We start from the raw sequence: 25,895 nt of genomic DNA, 5'->3' as shown, positions 1-25,895 counted from the left end.
AAAAATAATCAAAAAATGATACAAGGTTACACAAAATAAGGTAACTATGACAGCTGCACATTTAAATAAAATTCAATGTGTACCTGTATTCTTGCTTTTTTTGTGTTTTTTTTAACAGTAATTATTTACTTGAAGCATGAACTTATGGAGTGTTACAGTTTAATTAAATATATTCAAACAGAATGTAAAACTGTCTTTCAATGGTAAGGGGGAAAACTCTGAGATACTTAAGTTCTGAAAAGTTAGTTAATTAATATATAATCATATGCATGTTTTTTTTAAATCAAAGCAATTTCAATGCACATTACACTTTAAAAAAAAAAGAAAAAATAAGAAGGCCATTTTTTGGCCTTTAAACTCATCATTTATATTTGAATATGTGCTTCTGATCATGTTGATGTATTATAAAACCGTTAAAGATGATGCTGTGACATTTTTGTAATTTTGCATAAAAATTCTAAGTAAAATGGGTATTTTAAGTCATACAACTCAGTTTTCAAATCATAAGGAAAGTATAACTGACATTTCTGCACTCAAGTTATTTGGTTTTTTTCTGCACTAAAGTTTTTTGATTTTTTTCTGCACTTAATGATTAAGTTTTTGCTTAAACTTTATCAATATATTCATATATGAAAACAAATTACATAATTTTGAAAGAGGAAGTTGTATTGAAATCTGAGGAAACAAGGAAACTTTTCTCATATTTTCACACCTATTTATTTGTACATTCAACAAAGATGTATTTCTGGTTGATTAGTTTGTCCATTCATATAATTCAGGAAGCACGTTTGTCTGTGTTATGGAATTCACATTTCATAATTTTTTTCAATAAGATTTCTGGAACTGCAAATTTTAAAAATTTTGACTTCATTCAATAAGTTTTCCATCCTTGATTAAATTGTTATCCTATATTGAACTAAGTGAACTTGATGGTCTTTACCTAGAACAAGTCAAACAAATAATTTACAAATTTGTTTTATGTACGTTATGGTTAATTAAACATATAAATATATGTACTATGCAATAGCATATTGTAGAATATAAAACATACAATAATTATATAGAAGGAACAGAAAATATATAAGCATACTAAAATAGCATACTAAAATCTAAGCAAGGAATTAAGCATACGTAAATAATAAATTGCTATATTATAACTCAAGAACACTCAAATTTACCTTTCACTAGAACTTTCTCTGAAATTAGATTTATACAATACATGTATGAGTGAAAAACCATGAACATATCTTATACATATATATTTGCCTTCCTCACTGAGGACAGGTTCCTTTTAAGTTGTAACTACTCAAATTTCATTATATAGTTTTTGTACTTAGTTAAGAATATGTCATTCTTTTACTGTAGTTTATGGTTTTTTTCTGAAGGACTGAAGTTCTTAGCTGATGACATTAGATAAATCTTGAGAGATTAAAACATCCAGTTATAAATAAAGAACTAATTCCAAACTGAAAGCTGATCTGTTTTGAATAAATGAAAAACTGATCGTGCATAAAAAGTACTAATTCAGTCCTTATAATAGTGATTTAAGCAACTGTTAATACTTTGTGTACCAGAAAGTGATCAGAAATCACTGAAGTCTTGGAGCTGTTTCTTTATACATTCACAATTTACTTATTTGTATATTGTTTATTACACTCAAATCTTTCTTCATCACCCCATAAAACCAAAATATTTAAATATTTACGCCTTCAAAATAATCACAGAGACTTTCTCAAACAGGTCTTACTTAATTTGTCAAGTGTAATTTCTGGGTAAGTAAAAAGTCAAAATGTGCAATCATTTGGGAATAAAAATGTTGATATGCAATCCTAAAGATGTACGTGTCATCTTCATCCAGTTTTATACGACCCCAGAGGTCGAACCCTGAACATTTGGGGCAAGTATGGACACAACATTTAAGCTTGATACAGCTCTGAATTTGAATTGTGATTAAATAGTTGACACAACATAGGTTTCTGACACAGAACGAATGTGGTCTAAGAACTTAAACTTAAAAATTTTAAATTGGACATTTACCTATTATGGTCCAATATCCAAAATCTAAATAAATGGGTTAGATTCAGCATATCATTGAACCCCAAGAATTCAATTTTTGATGAAATCAAATAGTGTTCAATTTGAGACCCTTTAGACCTCTAGAATGTGGACCAATTTGATAACCTGGCACAAATATTAACAAGAGGCTCTCAAGAGCCTGAATCGCTCACCTTAATTCTTTTGGTTAAATCTCTCATCAATGATTATTTTGGCTTTTCAATTTATTTAAATGTTTTTTGGATCGTCCTATTTTCTTCAAAAGCCAAAAAAAAATAATCATTTTCTCCTATGTTCTATTTTAGCCATAGGAGCTATGTTTCTTGACATACAAGGAAATAAAATAAAAATTTATACTAGATACTCTGAAACTCATTTAGCCTAAGTTTGGCTGAAATTGATACAGCAGTTTCAAAGGAGAAGATTTTTTTAAAGTATGTCAACATGATGAACAAATTGTGAAAAAAGTCTTTAAAGGGCAATAACTCCTTAAGGGGTCAATTGACAATTTTGGTCAAATTGACTTAATTGAAGATCTTACTTTGCTGAACATTATTGCTGTTTACAGTTTATTTCAAAAACAGCAAAATTTCCTTAAAATTATCAATTCAGGGGCAGCAACCCAACAACAGGTTGTCTGATTCATCTGAAAATTTCAGGACAGATAGATCTTGACCTGATAAACAATATTACCCAACGTCAGATTTGCTCTAAATGCTTTGGTTTTTGAGTTATAAGCCAAAAACTGCATTTGACCCCTATGTTCTATTTTTAGTAATGACGACCATGTTTGTTGATAGATCATAACTTCGGATACAATTTACAAACTAGATACCCTAAGGAACATTCAGTTAAAGTTTGGAAGTATTTGGCCCAGTAGTTTCAGAAGAGAAGATTTTTGTAAAAGATTACTAAGATTTACGAAAAATGGTTAAAAATTGACTATAAAGGGCAATAACTCCTAAAGGGGTCAACTGACCATTTCCGTCATGTTGACTTATTTGTAAATCTTACTTTGGTGAACATTATTGCTGTTTACAGTTTATCTCTATCTATAATAATATTCAAGATAATAACCAAAAACAGCAAAATTTCTTTAAAATTACCAATTCAGGGGCAGTAACCCAACAACAGGTTGTCTGATTCATCTGAAAATTTCAGGGCAGATAGATCTTGACCTGATAAACAATATTATCCCATGTCAGATTTGCTCTAAATGCTTTGGTTTTTGAGTTATAAGCCAAAAACTGCATTTGACCCCTATGTTCTATTTTTAGCAATGGTGACCATGTTTGTTGATAGATCACAACTTCAGATACAATTTACAAACTAGATACCCTAAGGAACATTCAGTTAAAGTTTGGAAGTATTTGGCCCAGTAGTTTCAGAAGAGAAGATTTTTGTAAAAGATTACTAAGATTTACGAAAAATGGTTAAAAATTGACTATAAAGGGCAATAACTCCTAAAGGGGTCAACTGACCATTTCCGTCATGTTGACTTATTTGTAAATCTTACTTTGCTGAACATTATTCCTGTTTACAGTTTATCTCTATCTATAATAATATTCAAGATAATAACCAAAAACAGCAAAATTTCCTTAAAATTACCAATTCAGGGGCAGCAACCCAACAACAGGTTGTCTGATTCATCTGAAAATTTCAGGGCAGATAGATCTTGACCTGATAAACAATATTACCCCATGTCAGATTTGCTCTAAATGCTTTGGTTTTTGAGTTATAAGCCAAAAACTGCATTTGACCCCTATGTTCTATTTTTAGCAATGGCGACCATGTTTGTTGATAGATCAAAACTTCGGACACAATTTATAAATTAGATACCCTAAGGAACATTCAGTTAAAGTTTGAAAGTATTTGGCCCAGTAGTTTCAGAGGAGAAGATTCTTGAAATAGTTTACGACGACAGACGACAGACGACAGACGACGACGGACGCCAAGTGATGGCATAAGCTCACTTGTCCCTTCGGGACAGGTGAGCTAAAAAATCTAAATACATGGTTAGATTCAGCATATTGAAGAAACCCACATATTCAAATTTTGTTGAAATCAAACAAAGTTTAATTTTGGACCCTGATTCGGACCTTTTTTTTTTACCCCTAATTCCTAAACTATTGGGACCAAAACTCCCAAAATCAATCCCAACCTTCCTTTTGTGGTCATAAACCTTATATTAAAATTTCAAAGATTTCTGTTTACTTATACTAAAGTTATTGTGCGAAAACCAAGAAAAATTTGTAAGGGTTCCGTGGAACCCAGTGTCTTGCCTACTTTTTGCTGTTTATCGCAGACTCAACAAAAATGAGGAAAAACATCAATAAAAGTTTCCCTCTTGATATGTCTTTTGATTGAAAGAAGCTTCCAAGTTTGGTAAAAATCCAGGATAGTTTATGAATCTAATAAATGTTTTATAAACTTTAACTGCAGACTGTATGTAATGTTAACTGGAAGAAAAACTAAGTCAATTTATAAGTAAAATATGGAAAAGTGGAAATTTATTTTTACAAATTTTCTGCTTGATACTATCTTATGATCATAAACAAGCTTCTGTCCAAGTTTGGTACAAATCAAGGATAGTTTATGAAAGTTATTAAAATTTAAAAAAACTTTAACCACAGAGTGAATGTAATGTTTCCTCGCAGAAAAATTAAGCCCATTTATAAGTATAATACAGAAAAAATGGAAATTTATTTTTACACTTCTGGATACTTTCTTATGATCATAAACAAGCTTCTGTCCAAGTTTGGTAGAAATCCAGTATAGTTTAAGAAAGTTATTAAAATTTCAAAAACTTTAACCACATAGTGAATATTTGTGGACGCCACCGCCGCCGCCGACGGAATGTAGGATTGCTTAGTCTCGCTTTTTTGACATATGTCGAAGCTCGACAAAAATGCTTATTTCGGCCCTTTTTGGCCACTAATTCGTAAACTGTTGGGACCAAAACTCCCAAAATCAATCCCAACCTTCCTTTTATAGTCATAAACCTTGTGTTTAAATTTCATAGATTTCTATTTACTTAAACTAAAGTTAAAGTGCGAAAACCAAATGTCTTCGGACGACTATGCCAACGTCATACCAATATACGACCAAAATATTTTCAATTTTTGCGGTTGTATAAAAACTAGAATGCGTATGCTGAAATGTTTTATCAACACTTTAAATCATTATTGAATTTACATTGCATATACAATTATAACAGAAACTAATCATTCTCGATGATCCATGAAAATAAGGTCAGATAAACTCTAACAGATGAACAAGTACACCTTACAATCATTCAATACAACTATTCCTATCATATCACTGAAATAGATCCCAAAATCATTGTCCAAAGAACTATGAAAATGAGGTCAAGGTGAGAGGAACACTGTCTGACAGACAATTTCACTTATACAATCATTCATTACAAATATTTCTTTCATATCACTAGAACAGATCATAAAATTATTGCCCAAAGAACTATGAAAATGAGGTCAAGGTGAGAGGAACACTCTGTCTGACAGACAATTTCAGTTATACAATCATTCGTTACAAATATTTCTTTCATATCACTAGAACAGATCATAAAATTATTGCCCAAAGAACTATGAAAATGAGGTCAAGGTGAGAGGAACACTGTCTGACAGACAATTTCACTTATACAATCATTCATTACAAATATTTCTTTCATATCACTAGAACAGATCATAAAATTATTGCCCAAAGAACCATGAAAATGAGGTCAGGGTGAGAGGAACCCTCTGTCTGACAGACAATTTCAGTTATACAATCATTCGTTACAAATATTTCTTTCATATCACTAGAACAGATCATAAAATTATTGCCCAAAGAACTATGAAAATGAGGTCAAGGTGAGAGGAACACTGTCTGACAGACAATTTCACTTATACAATCATTCATTACAAATATTTCTTTCATATCACTAGAACAGATCATAAAATTATTGCCCAAAGAACCATGAAAATGAGGTCAGGGTGAGAGGAACCCTCTGTCTGACAGACAATTTCACTTATACAATCAATCAAAACAACAAATAGGTTAAGCTATTATGGATAGTATCTGAAAAAGTATCTAATGAACACCTTGGTTTGTATACCCAATAAAGTAGACATATTACTAAAATAACATGTTAATCAACTTTACTGTAGTTGACAATGAAAATGAGGTCCCAGAAAACAGAATTTAACTTCAGAACATAAGGATCTGTATACAATAAATAAAGCATGCAGTTCTTCTTCCTTCTGAAATATAAAGCTGTATATAAAGAGCTGACACCACTTCCACCATGCAGGATTATTGCAGGACTAATATTTCCAAATCTCCTATCTTTTTCATTCATTGCAGATAAGACAGTATTTCCTGCATTATGTATTATATTACTAAATTCAGAACACCATTCTTTCTCAATCACTGGCGGAATAAATTGATGATCTAAATATTTATTTTAAATTCATGTTTCAACAGTTGAAAAAAAACTGATCACAATTGGATAAATAACTTACTCAACATTAAGTGATTTTTGTTTCTTGGATGGAGGTAGACAATCAGGAGCTGACATTGGTCTTTTTCTAACATTGGTAGTAATCACTGTTTTGTGATCATTGTAGCCTCTGATTTGGTATACTGTATTGTCTTTACACAGTGTTTTCATCACTGAAAAATGTATTTAAATTTTCAAGAAAATAAATAAATGCATTTCTATTTTAATAAATTATTTTTCTGTTTCTACATATTCAAAACAAAGAGCAAATATTATTTTTCAAGGTTAAACATAATGAACCAAATCCAATCTCCCAGATATTTCAAAAAGAACTATTTTAATTAAATTGATTATAATTAATATAAGACTGAATATGCAAGTCCTTAGATATTTGCAGTTTTGTTGTTGACAAATGGTAAATGGGTTTTTTACTATTGAATTATGAGAATCGTTTTAATATGTTCAACTAATATAAACCAATGTCATATAGATTAGACATTTATTTACAGAAGTTAACTACAGATTAATATTTTTAGAATGCACAATGTTCTTTTTCCAAAACATATTAAATATAGACAAATTCAGACATTGATAATCATTCTCATTGCAAATATTTGAAATAAATTTGTTACCAAAATCACATGTACTGTAAGACTGAATATGCAAGTCCTTAGATATTTGCATTTTTGTTGTTGACAAAATGGCATTTATTCTTTCGTAACTATTAACACATCAGCAACCTATTCTTGAATCTGACTTTAAGTCATTAAAGTTTTTAACCATGATATGCAATATTATTTTTTAGTTCTTTTTGAAATATCTTGGAGATTGGATTTTCCTTTCCAACAGATATTCTTCATATACATAATAAACTCTCAAATATGCTTCTAAATGTAAATAACGACAAATCTGCTTTCCTCATATCTCATTATTCTTGTAAAACTAATGTTCTGTAAAAGTTTTTTTTTCTTTACTTCAGCCCTTTTAAAGTCCTGATATTACATCTGCCTATAAATTGTCCAAAACTTACCATTTTTAGCTTCTTCTTTTCTGTATAATGAAACATATGCTGATGTGTCATTTAACCAAGAGATTTGGATATTACCTGAAAGACACAATCAAGTATATTTTGAAAAAAACAGCAATTGCCTAAACCAGATTACTGAAGGTCAAATACATTTTCAGTGATTATCTATTTCAGAAAAACCCTGAGGATCATAGTGCACCCAGGTCTAAAAAAGGTGTAAAAATAATTATCTATGATGACATTGACTGACAATTAACAATGACTGAAGGTCAAATCTCTCTTTGGAAATGAGAAATGCCAATGTTAATTCAACTGCATACCAAAATATCATTGTTTTACCATTAGTGGGTTTATCTTAAACTTAACTAATTATAAACATTTATATGAGTCCTGGAACTGCATTCCATATATCATTGAATATCGTTGACCTATTAATTGTAATTTCCCTTAAACTGACCTCATCACAAATGTATGTATTGTGGACCCTGCCACCAGAAACAGCTTACATAAGTCTCACTTATTCAACATCATTCAGGCAAGAAAAAAACACAGACAGTAATTAAATTACTTTTAATGTCAGGCCATAGTTATTTTATTTTTAGTTTTACGAATCCGCCGACCCTAACTTTTGCCGAATTGGAAAAAAAATAAAATTGGAAAACGACAATTTTTTTAAAAATTTTTTTCCGCCCGCCGCGGTGCTTTGTTGTAAAAATAAAATAATTTGGTTTTTAGTTGTATTTTTCGATCCGACTCTGCACAGCGCTTGAAAGAATAGGAATTTACGCTTAGCGATCGATGTTAGAAAGGACTTGAATGTTTTTGGCCACCATGGTGCGGTGGTTCCGTATATAGTTGGTTTTGAATTTGAACTTGCGGTAATCAAAAACAAAGTAAAAGGGGAGTCTGATACATTTATTGGCCAAATGTGTATCAAGACAAAGTCATTGTCAGGGAATCCTTTTCCTGTGAAAGTCTGATGGAGGTGACTTATTATCATTTATGCAGGTATGTATTTTTAAATTAGAATTTCATCAAGATGAAAAGCAATTCTTAAATATGAAAGTATGCAACATTTGTGTGTTGGTGAAATGCATGAAACCAATATTTTATGGCTGTAATTTTGTAGTAGTTTCTATCTGAGATTTTTTTCTTATATGTGAAAAAAACATATTAGTAGTGAATACTGCAATAGCAAACAGTCCACTCTGACTGAATCTTAGTTACTTAGGATAGTCTGTCCAACCTTGCCCCAGGATAACATTTGAATTGTCTCCTAGAGGAGGGAATCAAAACCCTCATACACAAACATGATTGGAGTCTCAAATAATTTTGGACTCTAAATTGTATTTTTCAGTTTAAAACAAAATTCCTATTTATATATATTAAAAATGTACAAGGCAGAAAAAGTGGTATGATATGATTGAATCACTGGCATGAATGAAACAATTTCTGAGATTTTTTTCATCTTTTATTTTAAATAGGTATCACACAGGTTTTCAATGATGTTTGCTTTTTTTGCGGGGACTTTGAAGACATTGCAAACAATCCTGAAATAGTTCAGCTGAAGGAAGACTTCAGTATTGTTCGGCCCATATACAAAGGATGCATTGGAAGAAAATGAAACCTGCGACCAGGAATGCCAAAAAAGTTAAAAAGTCCAAAAATGAACATTGAACTGTCGTTGTCTGACATGTCTGTTGTATTGTAAAAAAAATTAAAAAAAGTATTTATACTTGAATTAAAATTTGTTTTAATTCCAGATAAAGTACATAGATACTGACATATTAAAGAGTATTAAATCAATCCATGGTCACAGCACAAGCGCATGTCATCATTTGTGAAGTTCTGCAGTTTGTTTTTGGAATGTGTTTTGTTTTGGAAGTTTTTTTTTTTCTTCCTCCTACCCATTCTTATCTTAATAGGTGTCCTTAAAACGAAATAAATAAAAAAAAAAGAAACTCTTGAATTTTTTTTATTTTTTTTTCGTCCTCCTACCCATTGGTTTTGTAAGAAAATTTCGTAAAACTAAAAATATAATAACTATGGCCTCACTTTATTTCAATTCATGATCATGAACCACAAAGAAAGTATAAGATGACAGAGATACTACTTACCAAATGGAGAAAACAGCTGATTAAGATCTTCATTTTTCCATTCCTTAGGAAAACTGACATTAAATACATGCTCTCGTTTAAGTTTTACTGTAAAATAAATTTATGTACAGTATAATAGTAGAAAGGAATGCTACCCAAATTCATACCCTGTCTGAGTTTTATGGTTATAAGCATTTTGTATAAGTTCCATAACATTTGATTGATGCTAACTTAGTTAAAAAATGAAAATACAAAATTCAGCAATTTTTCAATTAGTAAAGGGGATTAGTAAATTCAAGCTTGATCTGTGTTTTGTGGTTATTAGCATTGAGTATAACATTTTGGGGAGGCAAACCAAATGTAGAGAACAGGAATAATTACAGACGTACAGGAGGATGATGGTAAAATTAATGCCCATTCCACTATGGTGGGGACATATTCACCTGATATTCAAGGGTTTCAGTTGTAAGATATCACTGTGTTTGCAATATGAGTTAATTTTTTTTTTATTACAAATAGATTGTATATTGCATGCCATTTTTTAGGCTAGTTTAAAATTTGACTGAGAAAAGAAAGACAATTCTAGGAACAGTTGTAGGCATAAAATCCAAAACCAATGTTAATAATGGAAAAGACATCCATACCAATTGACCAATAATCCTGTCTAATATGATAGCTTTCAGATTCACATTTAAGTTGTGTCTACTCATTATTGAAATGTCAGCCCACTCATTTTGTGACTTATGGCTATGTTTATGATTATTGTTATTTTACAATACTTACAGTCAGGACCCATAAGGTCAATATATGGAGCGTCAGACATTCTCATTAAAAACAATCTGTAAGCAAATAATAAATAAGTATGTGTTATATGATATTTTCCAAAAATTCAAAGTTTTGTAATAGGAAATTTATAAAAATGACCATATAATTGATATTTATGTCAACACTGACAGTGCTGACTACTGGGTTGGTGATACCCTCAGGGAGGAATCGCCCACAAGCAGTGACATCAACTCAGTGGTGTATCAGGATAATAATTTAATAATAATCATAACATTCCATAAACTTGACTGTTCTTGAGTCAGATTTATTTCATTAATTTTTAAATTACACTTTAGTTCTATTTAAGGATGTACTTAGGTGATCTAAGGTCAAATTAAATAAATCAAGAATTCAAAATTGATACTTTAAGCTGGAAGAGTATAAGTTAAGGATCAAAATAAGCTAACAATATTGATAGGTCATTGAGCTCCTTTTTCGAGATATTTGATTTATAAAATATGGTGGGAAAAGGCTGACTCTGACTTTTACCTTATATTTGCATTGGTATTATTTGGGTCTCATACTTGGTACATCCTTAATACAAAAATTTAGATACATACATCAGTATAAAATTTTGTAAATATATTTGCGTACAATTAATATTATTGTGTGTATAGATATAGGAAGATTGGTATGAGTGCCAATGAGACACCTCTCCATCCAAATAAAAATTTATAAAAGTAAACCATTATAGGTCAATGTACGCCTTCAACACGGAGACTTAGCTCACAAGGAACATCAAGCTATAAAGGGCACCAAAATTACTAGTGTAAAACAATTCAACCGGGAAAACCAATTTTACTACTTACTTATTTACATATGGATCTAACAATGATGAAGTTGGAGAAACTCTACCAGATGTATCTTTCTGTAGAGTACCTGAAAATATAAAAATGAAGTGTAGGTAAGTGTGGAATTGTTTAAAATCCAAAGGAGGTAAAGAGAACAGCACTTGTCGAGCTATGTCAACCCTTTAAAAAAATCAAATCTGTTTAATTTTTGAAAATATAATCAAACTTTGAAGACTAGAAATATAAAGAAACATCACCATTAATTATGCAAATGCAATTTTTTTCGTACACCTTTTGATATTTTGAAGTGAACCATATTTTGATTCTAATCTTGTTAATTATGTTAGTCATACAAAAAAGAATAAAATAATTTTACTTAAAATCAAACAATACTGTTTCATTTTTCCATCACTTTAAATGATCATGGAAAAGGTAAAGAACAAAATTTGTATATGCTATTTTAATTATACATTCAAAATAAAATATTTCTAGAGTTGTCAGCCTCTTTCACATCCTGAATTTCAATTGTCACTTGTTAGGATTTCTTATTGCATCAGTGTTGTCTTATCTTTCATAATGTAAGGGCTATTCGAGAAAAAAATGTAGGGGGGTTGGAAGGCAGTTTTTGTCAGCACCCGCCACCCAGACAATTGTAATTGAGAATTATAGTGCATGATAGTGTGAAAAGTTGCTCTGATACCCATCACCCATGTATTATTAATATAATGTGCCTTCCAACCCCCCCCCCCCCCCCCCCCCCCCCCCCCCCCCCCCCCCCCCCCCCGCCTACATTTTTTTTTTGGAATAGCCCTAAATTGAACAGTCAACTCACACAGGAAATATCACTTTGTATATACAGAGAGTTATGTTTTGATTTAATGCATTAATTTTTGTTTTAGTTTCCTTTGTCCCTAATTTTTTTTTAAAAAGGTGAAAAATTTATCGCTAAAATGTATGAAAGTGTAAGGAATAACATTCAATGAAATCTGTATTTAAGACAAATGGTATTTCTTTCAGACTAATAAATATTCTAAGCTGTAAAAGACTGAATACTTTGAACATAGTTATCTCCTAAGTTTGCATTTTAAGAAAACTTCATCACTAATATTCTAGAATATATTCAGTTTTCCATATCTTGATTTCTTTGTTTGGGTTTCCTGTTGACAAACTCCTTGTCAAGATATTGACTAATTTCTGATTGTTTTTCCATCTCAGTTGTACTCAAAAGTGGAACAAGGAATCTTCTTAATGAAAACCTTTTTAGACAGATGTACTCATAAACAACAGGAGGGATTTAGGAAAAGAACATAAAAAAGTCAGAATTTTTATTTTCAGAGCAAACTCTGAAGAAACCACAGATGGCATTTCAAAGAGAAAATTAATAGAAACAGACGGCAAGCTATCGTCATAAAAATAATTGAGTAACAAGAATGTGTTCAAAGTACACTGATGCCCCACTCGCACTATCCTTTTCCATGTTCCATGGACCGTGAAATTGGTTAATAATCTAATTTGGCATTAAAATTAGAAAGATTATCATATAGGGAACATATGTACTAAGTTTCAAGTTGATTGGACTTCAATTTCATCAAAAACTACCTTGACCAAAAACTTTCACCTGAAACTCCCACTTTCATTTTCTATGTTCAGTAAACCGTGAAATTGGGGTCAAAAGTCTAATTTGGCTTTTACCATTAGAAAGATCATATCATAAGCAACAAGTGTACTAAGTTTCAAGTTGATTGGACTTCAGCTTCATCAAAAACTACCTTGACCAAAAACTTTAACCTGAACGGATGCACAGACGAACAGACGGACGAACGGACAAACGAACAGAGCCACAGACCAGAAAACATAATGCCCACTACTATTGTAGGTGGGGCATAAAAATGTCCTTACCCAGATAGTTAGTCATACTTATATAGCACAGTCCTGTTAGATAAGCATCAAAACCTGCCTCATGATGTTGGTCTGGTGTGTTATAGCTTCCAAAACCCTCAGCTAAATCTGAAATGTTTCAAAAAATAAATGTAAATTAGCAATACAGTAAAATTCAAAGCTTCAAGAAAATTACATATTTCTTTAAATGAACCATTATTGTTGTTGTTTTTTATAGTCTTCCTTTCAAAATAAATGGGGAAGGTGTCCATGGGACACAGATGATGCCCCTGATTACATATCATAAAGAGTTATAAAGGGGACATCACTAAAGAGCAGTACAAGTAATGCTACCCAAATTTGTACTTGATCTGGAATTTGTGCAATAAGTATTGTGTATAAGTTTCATAACGTTTGGTTGAGGCAAACTTAAGTAACAGAACTGAAATGAAAGATGCAGCAATTTTTCCATTTGTAAACCAGGATAACTCTGGAACAATTAAAGTGACACTACCAAATTTCAAACTTGATCTGTATTTTGTGATAATTAGCATTGCATATAAGCTTAAGTTTCATAACATTTATTTGAGGCAAACTCAAAGTAAGAGAACAAAAACCAACTTCTGGATGTACGTAAGATGGACTAAAAAACGTACATACAGACGCACCAGGATAAAACATAATGCAACCTCCACTACGACATATAAAAAGATCTTTTTTGGGACATCAAGATTGGACCTTTATTTCTATGAAAATTCAGTTATACAAATATAGGGACTTGGGAATTAATTATTTTTTTTGATATTCAGGATTCAGCAGTTATTTTTTCCAGGAATTTGGGTGCTCACCTCTATAAATACCACCCCTAAGATTCAATTATTAAGATATTCATGCGAATTTCATGGTCAACAATGATTATTTACGTACCAACCTCAGGCTTACAAAATGGAGGAAATTCTAAAAACTTCTGCAAATCACCTAATGCAGTACTTGGAATTTTTTCCTGAAACACAATTTAGAGGTTAAAATTATCATCATGAAATGTTTATTCAAAACTAGTGACATAAGTCTGACAAGAATTTATGATAGATTTTAAAAGAAAACAACCACATAATTTTTGTATCTATGTATACTTCATAAAAATGCAAAAAACTCATTTTGGTCCTGATACCTCCATAAGCCTGAAAATCTCATGGCTGGTCACATATATGAAATCACTTATTCCTATTTACCAACAATATCAATAAATTGATCTGACAAATATCTAGAATAGCTAGACGTTCATTTAAAGAATTGAAACCAGAGCAGTGTAAAAATTTGTTAATTACTTTGATAATTTAGACCATAGAGTTTCTATAGAAATTCAATTTTTCCTTAAAATTCTGTTTTATGTATAAGTTGCTTTCAAATAAGATATAATTTCTCAATCTCTAGTTTGTGAGATTTAAAATATGGCTCTAAAGTTAATGTAATCCATCAATTCATGACAAATGATTTGTTTCACACATACTTCAAAAAGAATTAGTAACACCGTAAATAGATCTGCCTGTTAAAACAGTTGGTATACAAAATTTTGTTTTACTCTACTGTATATTTACTAACCTTAAAGGGGTTCATGCTCCCCATCAGTTTTGTATCAATGATTCTATATAAAAAGAAACAATATAAATAATTTGTAGGCACAGAACCTATCTTAACACAAATAAGCATATAAATAATACAATATTTTCATTCATCCTTTTTTCCTGTTTTTTAAAAGCCACAACTGATTTTCAATTCCTCTTTTTTTTAATATTTAATTCAACAACTTTCAGCTTTTAAAAATAATAAAATCAAATATTAAAATAAACTATTTGTTATTAATATTCTTCACAATCTTTATCCCTCTAAATAGCAATTGACTAAACTAGAGTATAGTGATTGTAGCTATAGCCACCACAGAGGTCCCACTTGTGTAAACAAGTCATACATGATAGGGTTGTTAGATTTCAATATAGCTTAAATCAATGGAGGGCAAAGAATTCTGATGCACCACAAAAACCTAAACCAAAATGGCTTTTTATCGCTAAAACAATTTTTGTACAGATGTACAGCAATGCCAAAGATAAACTAGGGTTTTGTTCATCATTTTTTATGTTTGGTTTCTTCTTTGTAACCAAATATATTATGACTTTTTTCTATGCATTCAAAAACTCCAGTTTAATTTAACTCAAAAATATATTGTTTCTTCTTTTCCTGTGACTTTTGTTCCTAGGGATTTTGTGACTTTTTTTTCCTGTGACTTTTTTCCCGTTTACTTTTCAGTAGCTGTAGTCAAAATTTAAGCAAACTTACTTTAACCAAAAATGTGGTTTAAAAGCAGAAACAACTTTTTCTACAGTTGAACAATTTTTGACCTTGACCTTGACTGTAAGGTTTTTTTCTTCTTGTTTGAGGCATAATTTCTTAAAAAAATTACATTTAATGTGCACACATATATTCAATGCCATTTTAGTCTAGTTTGAAGAGAAAGAATGAATCCATTGCTGCTTGGGAAATTTTCTCAAAAGCATATTGTTTGAACTTTACTGCATCATTTTTTAAATTTATTTTTGTACAAATTAAACAAAAGATATTTCAAATTAAAATATAAATATGGCTCCATTATTCATTATACAAACCTAGGGAAAGCACAGTGGGTCATTGCTTTAAAATCATCATAACTCTAAAACAACAAAATAATAAAATACAAATGTATAATAATTTTAAATGAGAGATATACCAATCAAAATTTCAGAAGTAAACAGTAACAATGTTATTTATCATCTGTATCTTCCTGGATAAATTATGTACGAAAACAAGAATGTGTCCATAGTACAAATGCCCCACCCACACTATCCTTTTCTATGTCCAATGGACTGTGAAATTGGGTAAAAAAAATTAATATTCATTTGAAATATCATATCATAGGGAACATGTGTACTAAGTTTCAAGTTGATTGGTCTTCAACTTCATCAAAAACTACCTTGACCAAAAACTTTAACATGACTCAGAACAGATGGACGAACAGACAAACAAATTAACGAACTGACAAACCCAGAATGAACAGATGCACAGACCGAAAAATATAATGACTCTAAGTGGGGCATAAAAGTGGACTATTAACAAATGGCATGAAAATGGACTACATGTATTAACAAATGTGTCATTTTCATTCAATCTTTTCCTAATACTGGTCTCTATCAAATTTCGAAATTCCATGTTATAATTTTCTGACAAACATTAATACTTATTGTCCAATACTGATATTATGAGCTGAAAAGAAATGAAATGAAAGGTGAACAATAAAATCATGATTATGATTCTTAATATATGTGGAGAGGGTATATGAATTCAAGTATCTCATAAACTTAAAAAGATAAGGCTTGTATGATTTTTTTAATTTTAGTATGTTTATATGTAAAGTATGGCATCCATTTTCACTGAACTAGTACACCAGTGGCGGATCCAGAAATTTTCATAAGTGGGGGCCCACTGACTGACCGAAGAGGGGGCCCACTCCAATCCAGCTTCAGTGATTCACTATATAAGCAACCAATTTTTTTCCCAAAAAAGGGGGGGGGGCCCAGGCGCCCCCCCCCCCCCCCCCCGTAAATCCGCCTCTGTACACATTTTTGTTTAGAGGCCAGCTGAAGCATGCCTATGGGTGCAGGATTTTCTTGCTGTGTTGAAGACCCATAGGTGGCCTTTTGCTGTTTTCTGCTCTCTAGTTGGGTTGCTGTCTCTTTGGCACATTCCCCATTTTCATTCTCAATTTAATCTATAAATCTAAGTTCTTAAATTTTAAGGCCCTAAAATATAAAACAATTTGTTTTTCAAATAATTACTTTTTCTTATCAATTTTTGGTAAAAATCAGTCTGACTGATTATTAGTACACTCATAGATTTTATGATAAACTTACATCTGGTAATGGGTAACAAAATTGATGTAATATATGGATGATATCTAACAACATATTATGTCCAAGTAACAGCTTGCCCTGTAATAAATAATGTCATAAAATAAAACACTTTTTGAAATAAAAAACAAAGTAAAATCAATTTAAATTTTCAGCCAATTACATTGCATTTACATTCCCTAGTCTCTAACTTTTATTCATGTAAGAGTTCATACAACTTTGACATATTCCTCAACTAATTATGTCCAAGGTATTTTTTACATTAACATTTTTGTAAAATGCATTAATAACATTGACTCCTTTTATTCAAAAATTAATTCTTTTCCTCTCTCTGTCTCAAAAAGAAGGACTCCTCTGAGTGCAGGAGTTTCTCACTGCATTGAAAACCCATTGGTGGCCTTGGGCAGTTATTTGCGATTTGGTCGGGTTGTTGTCTCTTTGACACATTTCCCATTTCCATTCTCAATTTTACCTTAAGTAAAACTTTTAACATGCTAATTCTCAAAGTAATATTTCACAGGAAAACATGTCACACTAATAAGACACATTATTCTTGCTGACTATAAATTGGACTAAATATATTTGATAGTAGACTTACACTTTGAGAAATCATTTTTATAACTTGTGTAAATCCTACAGCATCATCGATTTCAGCCTGTAAAAATAAGAATATTCAAAGTTATTGCTTATTTCACTTTGGTTTTTTTACACTTCTTGACAAACAAATTTCCATAGCTGAATTTTGATAGCTACATGTACATCTCCTATGTTGTCAGTTGAACAACATTTTGGCATTTTGCAGACTTTTGTTAAAATTAACAGTCTCCAGATATATTTTGAATGTTAAAATGACTAAAACCTCAATGAACATACAGGTTTTACAACATGACCCACACATTTAATAATGGGGGCATAAATATAGCACCCTGTATAAATTTTAAAATGACACTTTTAACAGATATATATAGTAATGATGTCATGTTTTTCTTACAATTTCTTTAGCTTGTTTCTCTTTTTCTTTCTTCTTTAATTCATCTTCACTCTTAACTCTTGTTACTACAATAAATCTTTCTTTTTTCTCTCCTGTTGTTGTTTCCAAGTGAACACCTGAAAATCTGAAACAACATGAAACATTTAAAAATATGAAAACATAAAAATTCATCAAATTGGCTTTTTTTATAGAAATTATTAAGAAACTAAAGTTGCAACTCCCTTAGGCAAAGATGAAATTTGCTCTTCCCTTTTCATCCATTTTGATCATAAGCTTCTCTTGTATTCAAATAGTCATACATTCTAGGTGTTTAAACTTTTGGGTTTTAACACTTAAGCTAAGTAAAGGTAACACAACAAGTGAAACTGAGAGCTACTGCTCACTGATGATACCCCCGCCGCAAGTGGATAATATTAAAAGTGTAAAAATATGCAAGTGTTTGGTAAACAGGAAGTTGTCGAGTGATGAATCTGAAAACGCATCACACGGTATAGCTGACTTATATAAATCCTGAAACCAAATTTCAGAAATCCTTGTATTGTAGTTCCTGAGAAAAATGTGACGAAAATTTTCAACTTGGCTATCATGTGTAAAATCATACAAGTGTTCGGTAAACAGGAAGTTGTCGAGTGATGAATCTGAAAACGCATCACACGGTATAGCTGACTTAGATAAACCCTGAAACCAAATTTCAGAAATCCTTGTATTGTAGTTCCTGAGAAAAATGTGACAAAAAATATTCATGGGACGGACGGACTGACTGACGGACTGACGGACTGAAGGAAGGACGGACTGACGGAAGGACAGACAGAGGTAAAACAGTATACCCCCCTTTTTTAAAGCGGGGGTATAAAAAGTGCTTCAAATACATTTAAAAGTGTTATTTCTGTTGACATGTTCTTTCTTGTAGTCTAGTTCTTCACTGAGATTTAAAACACTTATAAGCCATGTGAAATGAAAGTGATATTTACTTTTGTCTAATAGTTTGGTAAAGTAACTTTCTCTGAAAACCATTACTGGGTGGTAAATTCAACGTGGCTTTTGCTGGATCATCCATAAAATTCTGTATCAACTCACTGGAACAAAAGAAAAATAATTCATCTATGATAAATTATATCATTATTACATCATAGTGTTCAAAAGAGAATTTCAAAACATTAATAGCTATAGACATTAGGCAGCTGAACAAGTGAACTACAGAATAAATTCTGAAAGCCTTTTCAGTCCATGGCACTATCATTAAATAGTTAATCAACTCTAGAAATGTCATAGTGATTATTTACTAAACAATGGTTAGCAGTCAGGCTATCATTTTGAAAACAGTATTACCATCAATAGTAAATTTGTTTATATATGTCCCATATATCATGGAAAAGCTGTGTAAAGTTTGCAATTATGTATGAGATGTTTTTCTTATTTGGTCATAAAAATTCTGAAAATTTTAACACCACATGGTTCTCTATTAGGAGATATATATTAATTTTTGAATCAAAGATACATTGTGATTTACTTTAAAACACTGTTATCCGAAACATTGTGAATCTTATAACAAATAAATCCATGCATGGCAATAAAAAAAAGTTGATAATCTATTAAAACTGTGAAGAATAAGGGTCCCTCTGCTTGTTTAATAATGAAAATATGACTGCCAATAACAATACACATCGTTGAAAAGGAATTTCCCTACTATTTTTGTTTTTAGCACTGTCAGGCCATTTAAATTTTTTATAAACAGTGTGCACATTACTCGATACAATATATTTGTTTGCAAATAACAATGCTTTACATATAAAACCAACCAATTCTGGCTAATGAATGCTTTCTGTTCATCTGGTATATGTATAGGACCTTTAGTTACTCCAGCCTGTTCATCTGTACCGGGAGTAGTGAAGGCTGGAGATGAAAACAATGAAACCTCTCCGTGTTTCTGTGCTAGAACCTCTCTTAATTTTCCCTCCTGTTCTGGTGTCAGATATGATATACCTAGGACAAATACGACAAATAAATAACATTTATCCTTAGCTTTCTCATTTACAAGAAATCGATAACAATTTAAAAAATACTTCGCATTCATTTATGTTCTGGAGTACCAATATTAAGTGGATTGAGAAATAAACTGTTATCACAGAAATATGTCTCGCTTTTTTGTAATTTCGATAATGCAAATGTTGAAATTGAAATAGCAACACTTTAAGATGCAAGTTTTGCAAAGTTAATGAACCATGACTGAAGGTACACGGCTAAAAAATCTCCATGGAAATAAGATGCGCCAATGCTAATACAACTGCATACCAAATACCATTAACACATCATAAGTACTACTTAGTAAGTTCCTTTTAAACAAACTAAAACATGTAAACTAAGCAAAATTTCAAACTCAACTTAAACCATAACTGAGGGGGCTGGTCAAATAATCTCCATGGAAATGAGATGTGCTAATGCTAATACAAGTGCATACCAACTATCATTCACTCACCACTAGCAGTTCCTCATAAACTAACCTAATCACAAAATAATACATTAAAACTAAGCAAAAATTTCAAAGTAAATAGACCATGACTCACAGGGCGGGGCTAAATAATCTCCATGGAAATGAAATATACCAATGCTTATGCAACTGCATACCAATTATACTTTACTTACCACTAGAGGTTCCCCATAAACTGACTTAATCACAAACTAATACATGAAAAATAAGAAAAATTTCAAAGTCATTAGACCATAACTGAGGGAGCAGGGCCAAATAATCTCAATGGTAATGAGGTGTGCCAATACTAATACAACTGCATACCAAATATCTTTGACTTACCACTAGTGGTTCACCCAAAACTAATACATTGTTGACACCGCTGCCCCCACTGGAAACAGCATACCTATGTCTCGCTTTTTGACTCCGTCAAGCGAGACAAAAATTGCATATTAGCTGATATTATCCTGTAGTAGTCTAAAATCGTTCATCTTATCAGTTCGTTAGGTATTTGTGTTTGAACTTAACACACGGGGAAACTCCGCATTGACGTCACTACGCTACTTCCGGCGTAGAAAAACAATGTAGAATACGTTTTTTCTGCACTTTTGAATAAAAAAACATTTCTGAAGGTAAGTTTTCATTGTTGTTCTCAATTATTGCTAAAAAATGCCAAATTTCTAATGCCCGTTTCAATCCCGACTTCCGAATGTCTAAAAACATTCTAGAACTTCACAAAATCCCACTTCCGGCCTCCATTGCTTTGTGTACATTCCATTCAGCGTCATCAATCTTGTGGCAGGCAATACAGGTCAAGCAAATCGTATTTTTAGGAATTTTAAAATGACATGCTCCTTACGTCTTTCGCGATTTTCCCGCGAAAAAAGCCCAACCAAAATGAAAGGAAAACTAATTGAAAAAACGATGCCCATGCCATAATTTTGTACAGGAATATAGAGTAGGTTAATGAAAAATAATTTACATTTAATTTTTCATAGAATTTTCTTTTTATTCATTATAAAAAGATCGATATTCTGACCATCATGACTGTAGATAAATATTCATACAGAATTCCATTGATGTCAAAAGGGATGGCAATAAAAGAGTTTTCCTGTTGAATAAAACCCAAAATTATTGCAAACTATTTTGAAGCAATATCCCACAAAGAAATAACGTAATTGCCGTAGACTGGAAAACCCCCTAATTGACAGTAGAGCAATTTGATTGGGTAGAACGAATTGACATCACGTGATTTTGACGCCATTGAAATTTAAATGTAAACAAACAAGGTCAGAAGGTTCAGTATGGGACAGCATCGTACATTTAGTTACTGACAAATAATTATGAGTTACCAAGCTTGACAATGCATGGTAATAAAAAATGAAAGCTAAGTGTACAGAAAAAATAAGAAAAAAATAGCCTTAGGATAACGACTTATCATTACACCTGGATAGATTAAATGGTTTTGATAAGGTCTGCTTACAAGCCTATATAAAATTTGTACTTTGTTGAACATTTAAGTTTGTGGTTTACATATACCTATGAATTTGATGATAATTGGTATCCCATGAATATCAAGAGGAGAACATGTTGATGTTATATGAACATGAACCCTGTTACATAGTACTTAACACTCGTTTGTATATTGGGGCCAGCTGAGGCCCACATCTGCCTGCAGGATTTTCTTGCTGCATTGTAGACCTTTTGGTGGCCTTTGACTGTTATCTGCTCTTTGGTCAGGTTGTTGTCTCTTTGACATATTGCCCATTTCCATCCTCAATTTTACCCTAAGTAAGATTTTAACATGCTAATTCACAAAGTAATATTTCACAGGAAAACATGTCACACTACAAAGACAAATTATTCTTGCTCCAGGCCAACAATACTTTGCTATCACTCCTAAATACTAGTTTTTTTGCAGAAAAGCTAAAATACCAATTTTCAAGTCAAAATCTCAACATCCTGCAATCAAGAGCAGCTGGCTTTCATGTGAGTACCAAGACTTTTTTTACCCAGATGACATTCATCAAACTAATAGTAAGGAATAGAAATGAATCCACTTTAAGTTCTAAAAAACTTTAGATTTAAAGTTATAATATATGGTACATACCTTCTAGAAAGACTTTATTGAAGTTAAAACCTTGTGATGCTAAGAAATCTATACTAGATGCCTACAACAAGAAAACTTTCTTGGTATTAACTGTGACTTGACTACAAAGATTGCAGTCCTGTTTTGCAATCAGATATCCTTTTGTTTACCAACTTGCAGATCATAATTGATCACTTGTTAAAGTGTCTATAAACTGTTAAAAACAAAAACCTTCCTATCAAAAACGATACTACTTCATAGGATTATACAAGGTAGTTTTTATGGATCAACATGTTTCAGGTCCTGCACAGTGAAAAAAAGTCAAATCTATTAAAAACACCTCATAATTCTATAAAGAATCTTTGTTTTATCACATCAAAAAAATTTATATTACACAAAAGTTTCATTCTACCTCTGGTTATAGACGGTGTAAAAAATGCACTGATGAAGTTAAACTAACAGATATTTCAGTAGATCAATACCAAATTTTCAGTTATTTAGAAAAGAAAATTTATCCATAAATTATTTTTTATGCAGATCTTTAATAACACTTGTTATTAACTACTTTGTTATTTATCTCACTAACTTAAATGAAACACAAACTATTTGTTATAACTACTGCTGAAAATACTTTTTCTTTTTCTCAGAAGTATTCTAAGTACTATTTATATTAAATACATAGTTAAATTGCTATTATAGATAGGTTGTTGATATACAACATACTTGGCATAAGAATCTGAGGTCTGGAGCCGCTCTAGAGTGTGGTCGAGGAAATACATAGAAATTAAATGGTCTGGCTTCATACCTACAACATAAAGGAATAACATTATACATTCTATTTTTTCTAATAAAAATATCACATTTTGCATTAACCTAAATAAATGACCTTTCTTGTCATGCTAGTAGTTTCAGTGTTTCCCCAGAAAATTTAATATGCAGCCTATAAAGACTCTCCCTATTTTCTACAGTCATACTTTTGAATCAATATCCTTTTGCATCCTCATAATCCTGCCCTAGAAGGTTATGAGTACGATTAACAAAATAGATATTATCTATTGGCCATTGACATAAAGATCCATTTTTCTCTTGTGTTTTTGACTACATTTCTTTTTTTGTAATTCTGTACAAGATATATTATATTGATTACCTTTCTGTTTTCTTGTTGAACTGAAAAGTACAAATGCCGACTTGGAACATCAGGAAATCACTACAACTCTGAAATATCATAATATAAATTTTAATCATTATTTTAAAAATTTATAAATGATTATTCCTACTTTAAAATCTTAAGAAAATCAATTAAAAAAAATGTTTTTTTAAAATTGAAATTGAAATGTATAGAATTATTTTACTATCTACAATTCACAATGTGACAGAATATAGCTCAGATTTAGAGTGAGGATGAAAGAAGTTTATAGGTAAAAGAGGCGTGTCCTTGTCATTTTGGTCTCTTGTGGACAGTTGTCTCATTCACAATCAGACCACATCTTCTTTTTTATATGTACCTTGGTGGTTGTTAGTTTTCATTAACATTTTACTGAAAAATTTCTTTCAACAGTCTGTTTTGATTTTTCTACACATGCTTTTAGGTTGTGTATCATCATGATCATGTGTATGAATCTTGACAAGAATATCATTTGGAAAGATAATCAATTTTATTTACCTTTAATAGGTCACATGGTGTATCATGTTTATGTAGACAAGAATATCATGTAAGTTACAGTAATTACTTTTCTTATAAATCATTTTGGCATGAATATATTTCTACCTTTTTGACTTTACCATATCTCTCTTCATGTGTATCAAAGGGTGCAATATGACTGTGGTTTGCTGCATCCAAACCTTTTTTAAAATAGAAAATGTTAATCAATACTGGTCATAACTATTCCTTGGTTTTTAGAGATAATTCTAAATGAATTTCTTTTTTCACATTTGTCTAGGTGATTTTTACATAAACAATGTCTAGGTGAACACATATCATACCAACAAGTTTGAGGACCCGAAAACCTTAATTCTGACTGTTTCCTTTTGATTTAAAATTTGTTATAAAAAAAAACCACTTTAGCGAAGCATATGACTTTCATGAACTATTTATGAACTCATCATGTTTATTTAAAGTTAATTAAATTTTGACATCATATATTTTTTTGTTCATAAACATAATTATTGATAATATAAACATAAACAAGCAAACTGAATTTACTGAAATGCACAAGAAAACTATTTTTGCTTTGATTATGTATTTACCTGAAAATTCGCCATCTATTGCAATGAAACAACATTCTTTTATTGCTTTACCAACATCTGGCAAAATTTCTCTAAAATCTGAAAGAGAAACACCAAAAGTAGAGTTTATATGAATTAAATTTTAGGTTATGAGGATATTTCCAAAATAATTAATAAATTTATGTATCTCTTAAAAAATTCAAAGGTTCGAAAGGCTTGAGAATTAATATCTCAGAAATTATATATGTACTTATGTATTCCTGCCCCAGCCCAACCACAATAATTTAATGACTAGAGGTTTCCTTAAATTCTCAATAGCCTTCCTGGATCTCATCAGTCAAATACTACCTGCTGCAGAACTTAACTTTTTTGGATTCAAGATGTTTTGGCCATGGAGCAATTTTGGCCTTGGTTTATTTAGCCTTTGTCGTTTCGGCCATGTACCACTTCGGCTATAATAATCATTGGACTAATAATTAGTACACAATGTTATTATCTTTTAAAGTTGCAATTGTTCAAGTTTCAAAAATATATAAAGTACCGTAAAGTAATCTTTATTTAAAGTCAGGTTACATATATACATAATAACAAGGAACATCAGCTCTTAAGAGCTCTTTAACCAACTGAAAAGAAGTCCAAATAGTCCATGTAGTCCCAAGCTGAGCACAATCTTAATAAAATAAGAAGATAGATTTGGGGACAATTCTCCATAAGAGACCACTGAGATGACATAGGAGTTAAAAACTATTTTTCACTGTTTCGCTGTCAACAATAGTCAATACTCAAAACCCATACAGAGTAGTCAGCTATAAAAGGCCCCGGACATATATGACATATCCATACTGAGTATTACTCTGCATTACTTAGGATAATAGTCTGAGATTACTCTGACGTCCAACAGCTGTTTTGCCAGACAAGCTGGGGCCGTGGGCAAAACAGCCGTTGGAGTCAGAGTAATCTTGGACTATAAGGAAAAACGATATCACATTCAAAGAAATATATATTTTTGGTTCC

General features: G+C 31.3%; 1 protein-coding gene across 2 annotated transcripts in view; it reads right to left on the bottom strand.

Moving 5' to 3' along the window:
- The window catches only part of LOC143045904 (poly(A)-specific ribonuclease PARN-like), a 45,871-nt gene that overhangs the window by 19,635 nt on the left and 341 nt on the right, over positions 1-25,895 (bottom strand). Inside the window, exons 2-21 of one of the 2 annotated variants that reach the window (XM_076218732.1) lie at positions 24,903-24,980; positions 24,424-24,497; positions 23,803-23,870; positions 23,379-23,460; positions 22,677-22,737; positions 19,899-20,082; positions 19,071-19,175; positions 18,100-18,223; positions 17,707-17,763; positions 17,112-17,189; positions 15,831-15,874; positions 14,773-14,815; positions 14,098-14,173; positions 13,192-13,299; positions 11,311-11,380; positions 10,460-10,515; positions 9,698-9,784; positions 7,584-7,658; positions 6,576-6,726; positions 1,179-1,196 (exon numbers count right to left, since the gene is read on the bottom strand). In XM_076218732.1, coding sequence (XP_076074847.1) covers positions 1,179-1,196; positions 6,576-6,726; positions 7,584-7,658; positions 9,698-9,784; positions 10,460-10,515; positions 11,311-11,380; positions 13,192-13,299; positions 14,098-14,173; positions 14,773-14,815; positions 15,831-15,874; positions 17,112-17,189; positions 17,707-17,763; positions 18,100-18,223; positions 19,071-19,175; positions 19,899-20,082; positions 22,677-22,737; positions 23,379-23,460; positions 23,803-23,870; positions 24,424-24,497; positions 24,903-24,980 — 1,639 coding nt within the window. The remainder of the gene's footprint in view (positions 1-1,178; positions 1,197-6,575; positions 6,727-7,583; positions 7,659-9,697; positions 9,785-10,459; positions 10,516-11,310; positions 11,381-13,191; positions 13,300-14,097; positions 14,174-14,772; positions 14,816-15,830; positions 15,875-17,111; positions 17,190-17,706; positions 17,764-18,099; positions 18,224-19,070; positions 19,176-19,898; positions 20,083-22,676; positions 22,738-23,378; positions 23,461-23,802; positions 23,871-24,423; positions 24,498-24,902; positions 24,981-25,895) is intronic. The other variant, XM_076218733.1, reaches the window with a different exon arrangement.

This window comes from Mytilus galloprovincialis, chromosome 9 (genome assembly GCF_965363235.1).
Source record: "Mytilus galloprovincialis chromosome 9, xbMytGall1.hap1.1, whole genome shotgun sequence".
Lineage (NCBI taxonomy): Eukaryota > Metazoa > Mollusca > Bivalvia > Mytilida > Mytilidae > Mytilus > Mytilus galloprovincialis.
This window is presented reverse-complemented; position numbering and strand designations above follow the sequence as displayed.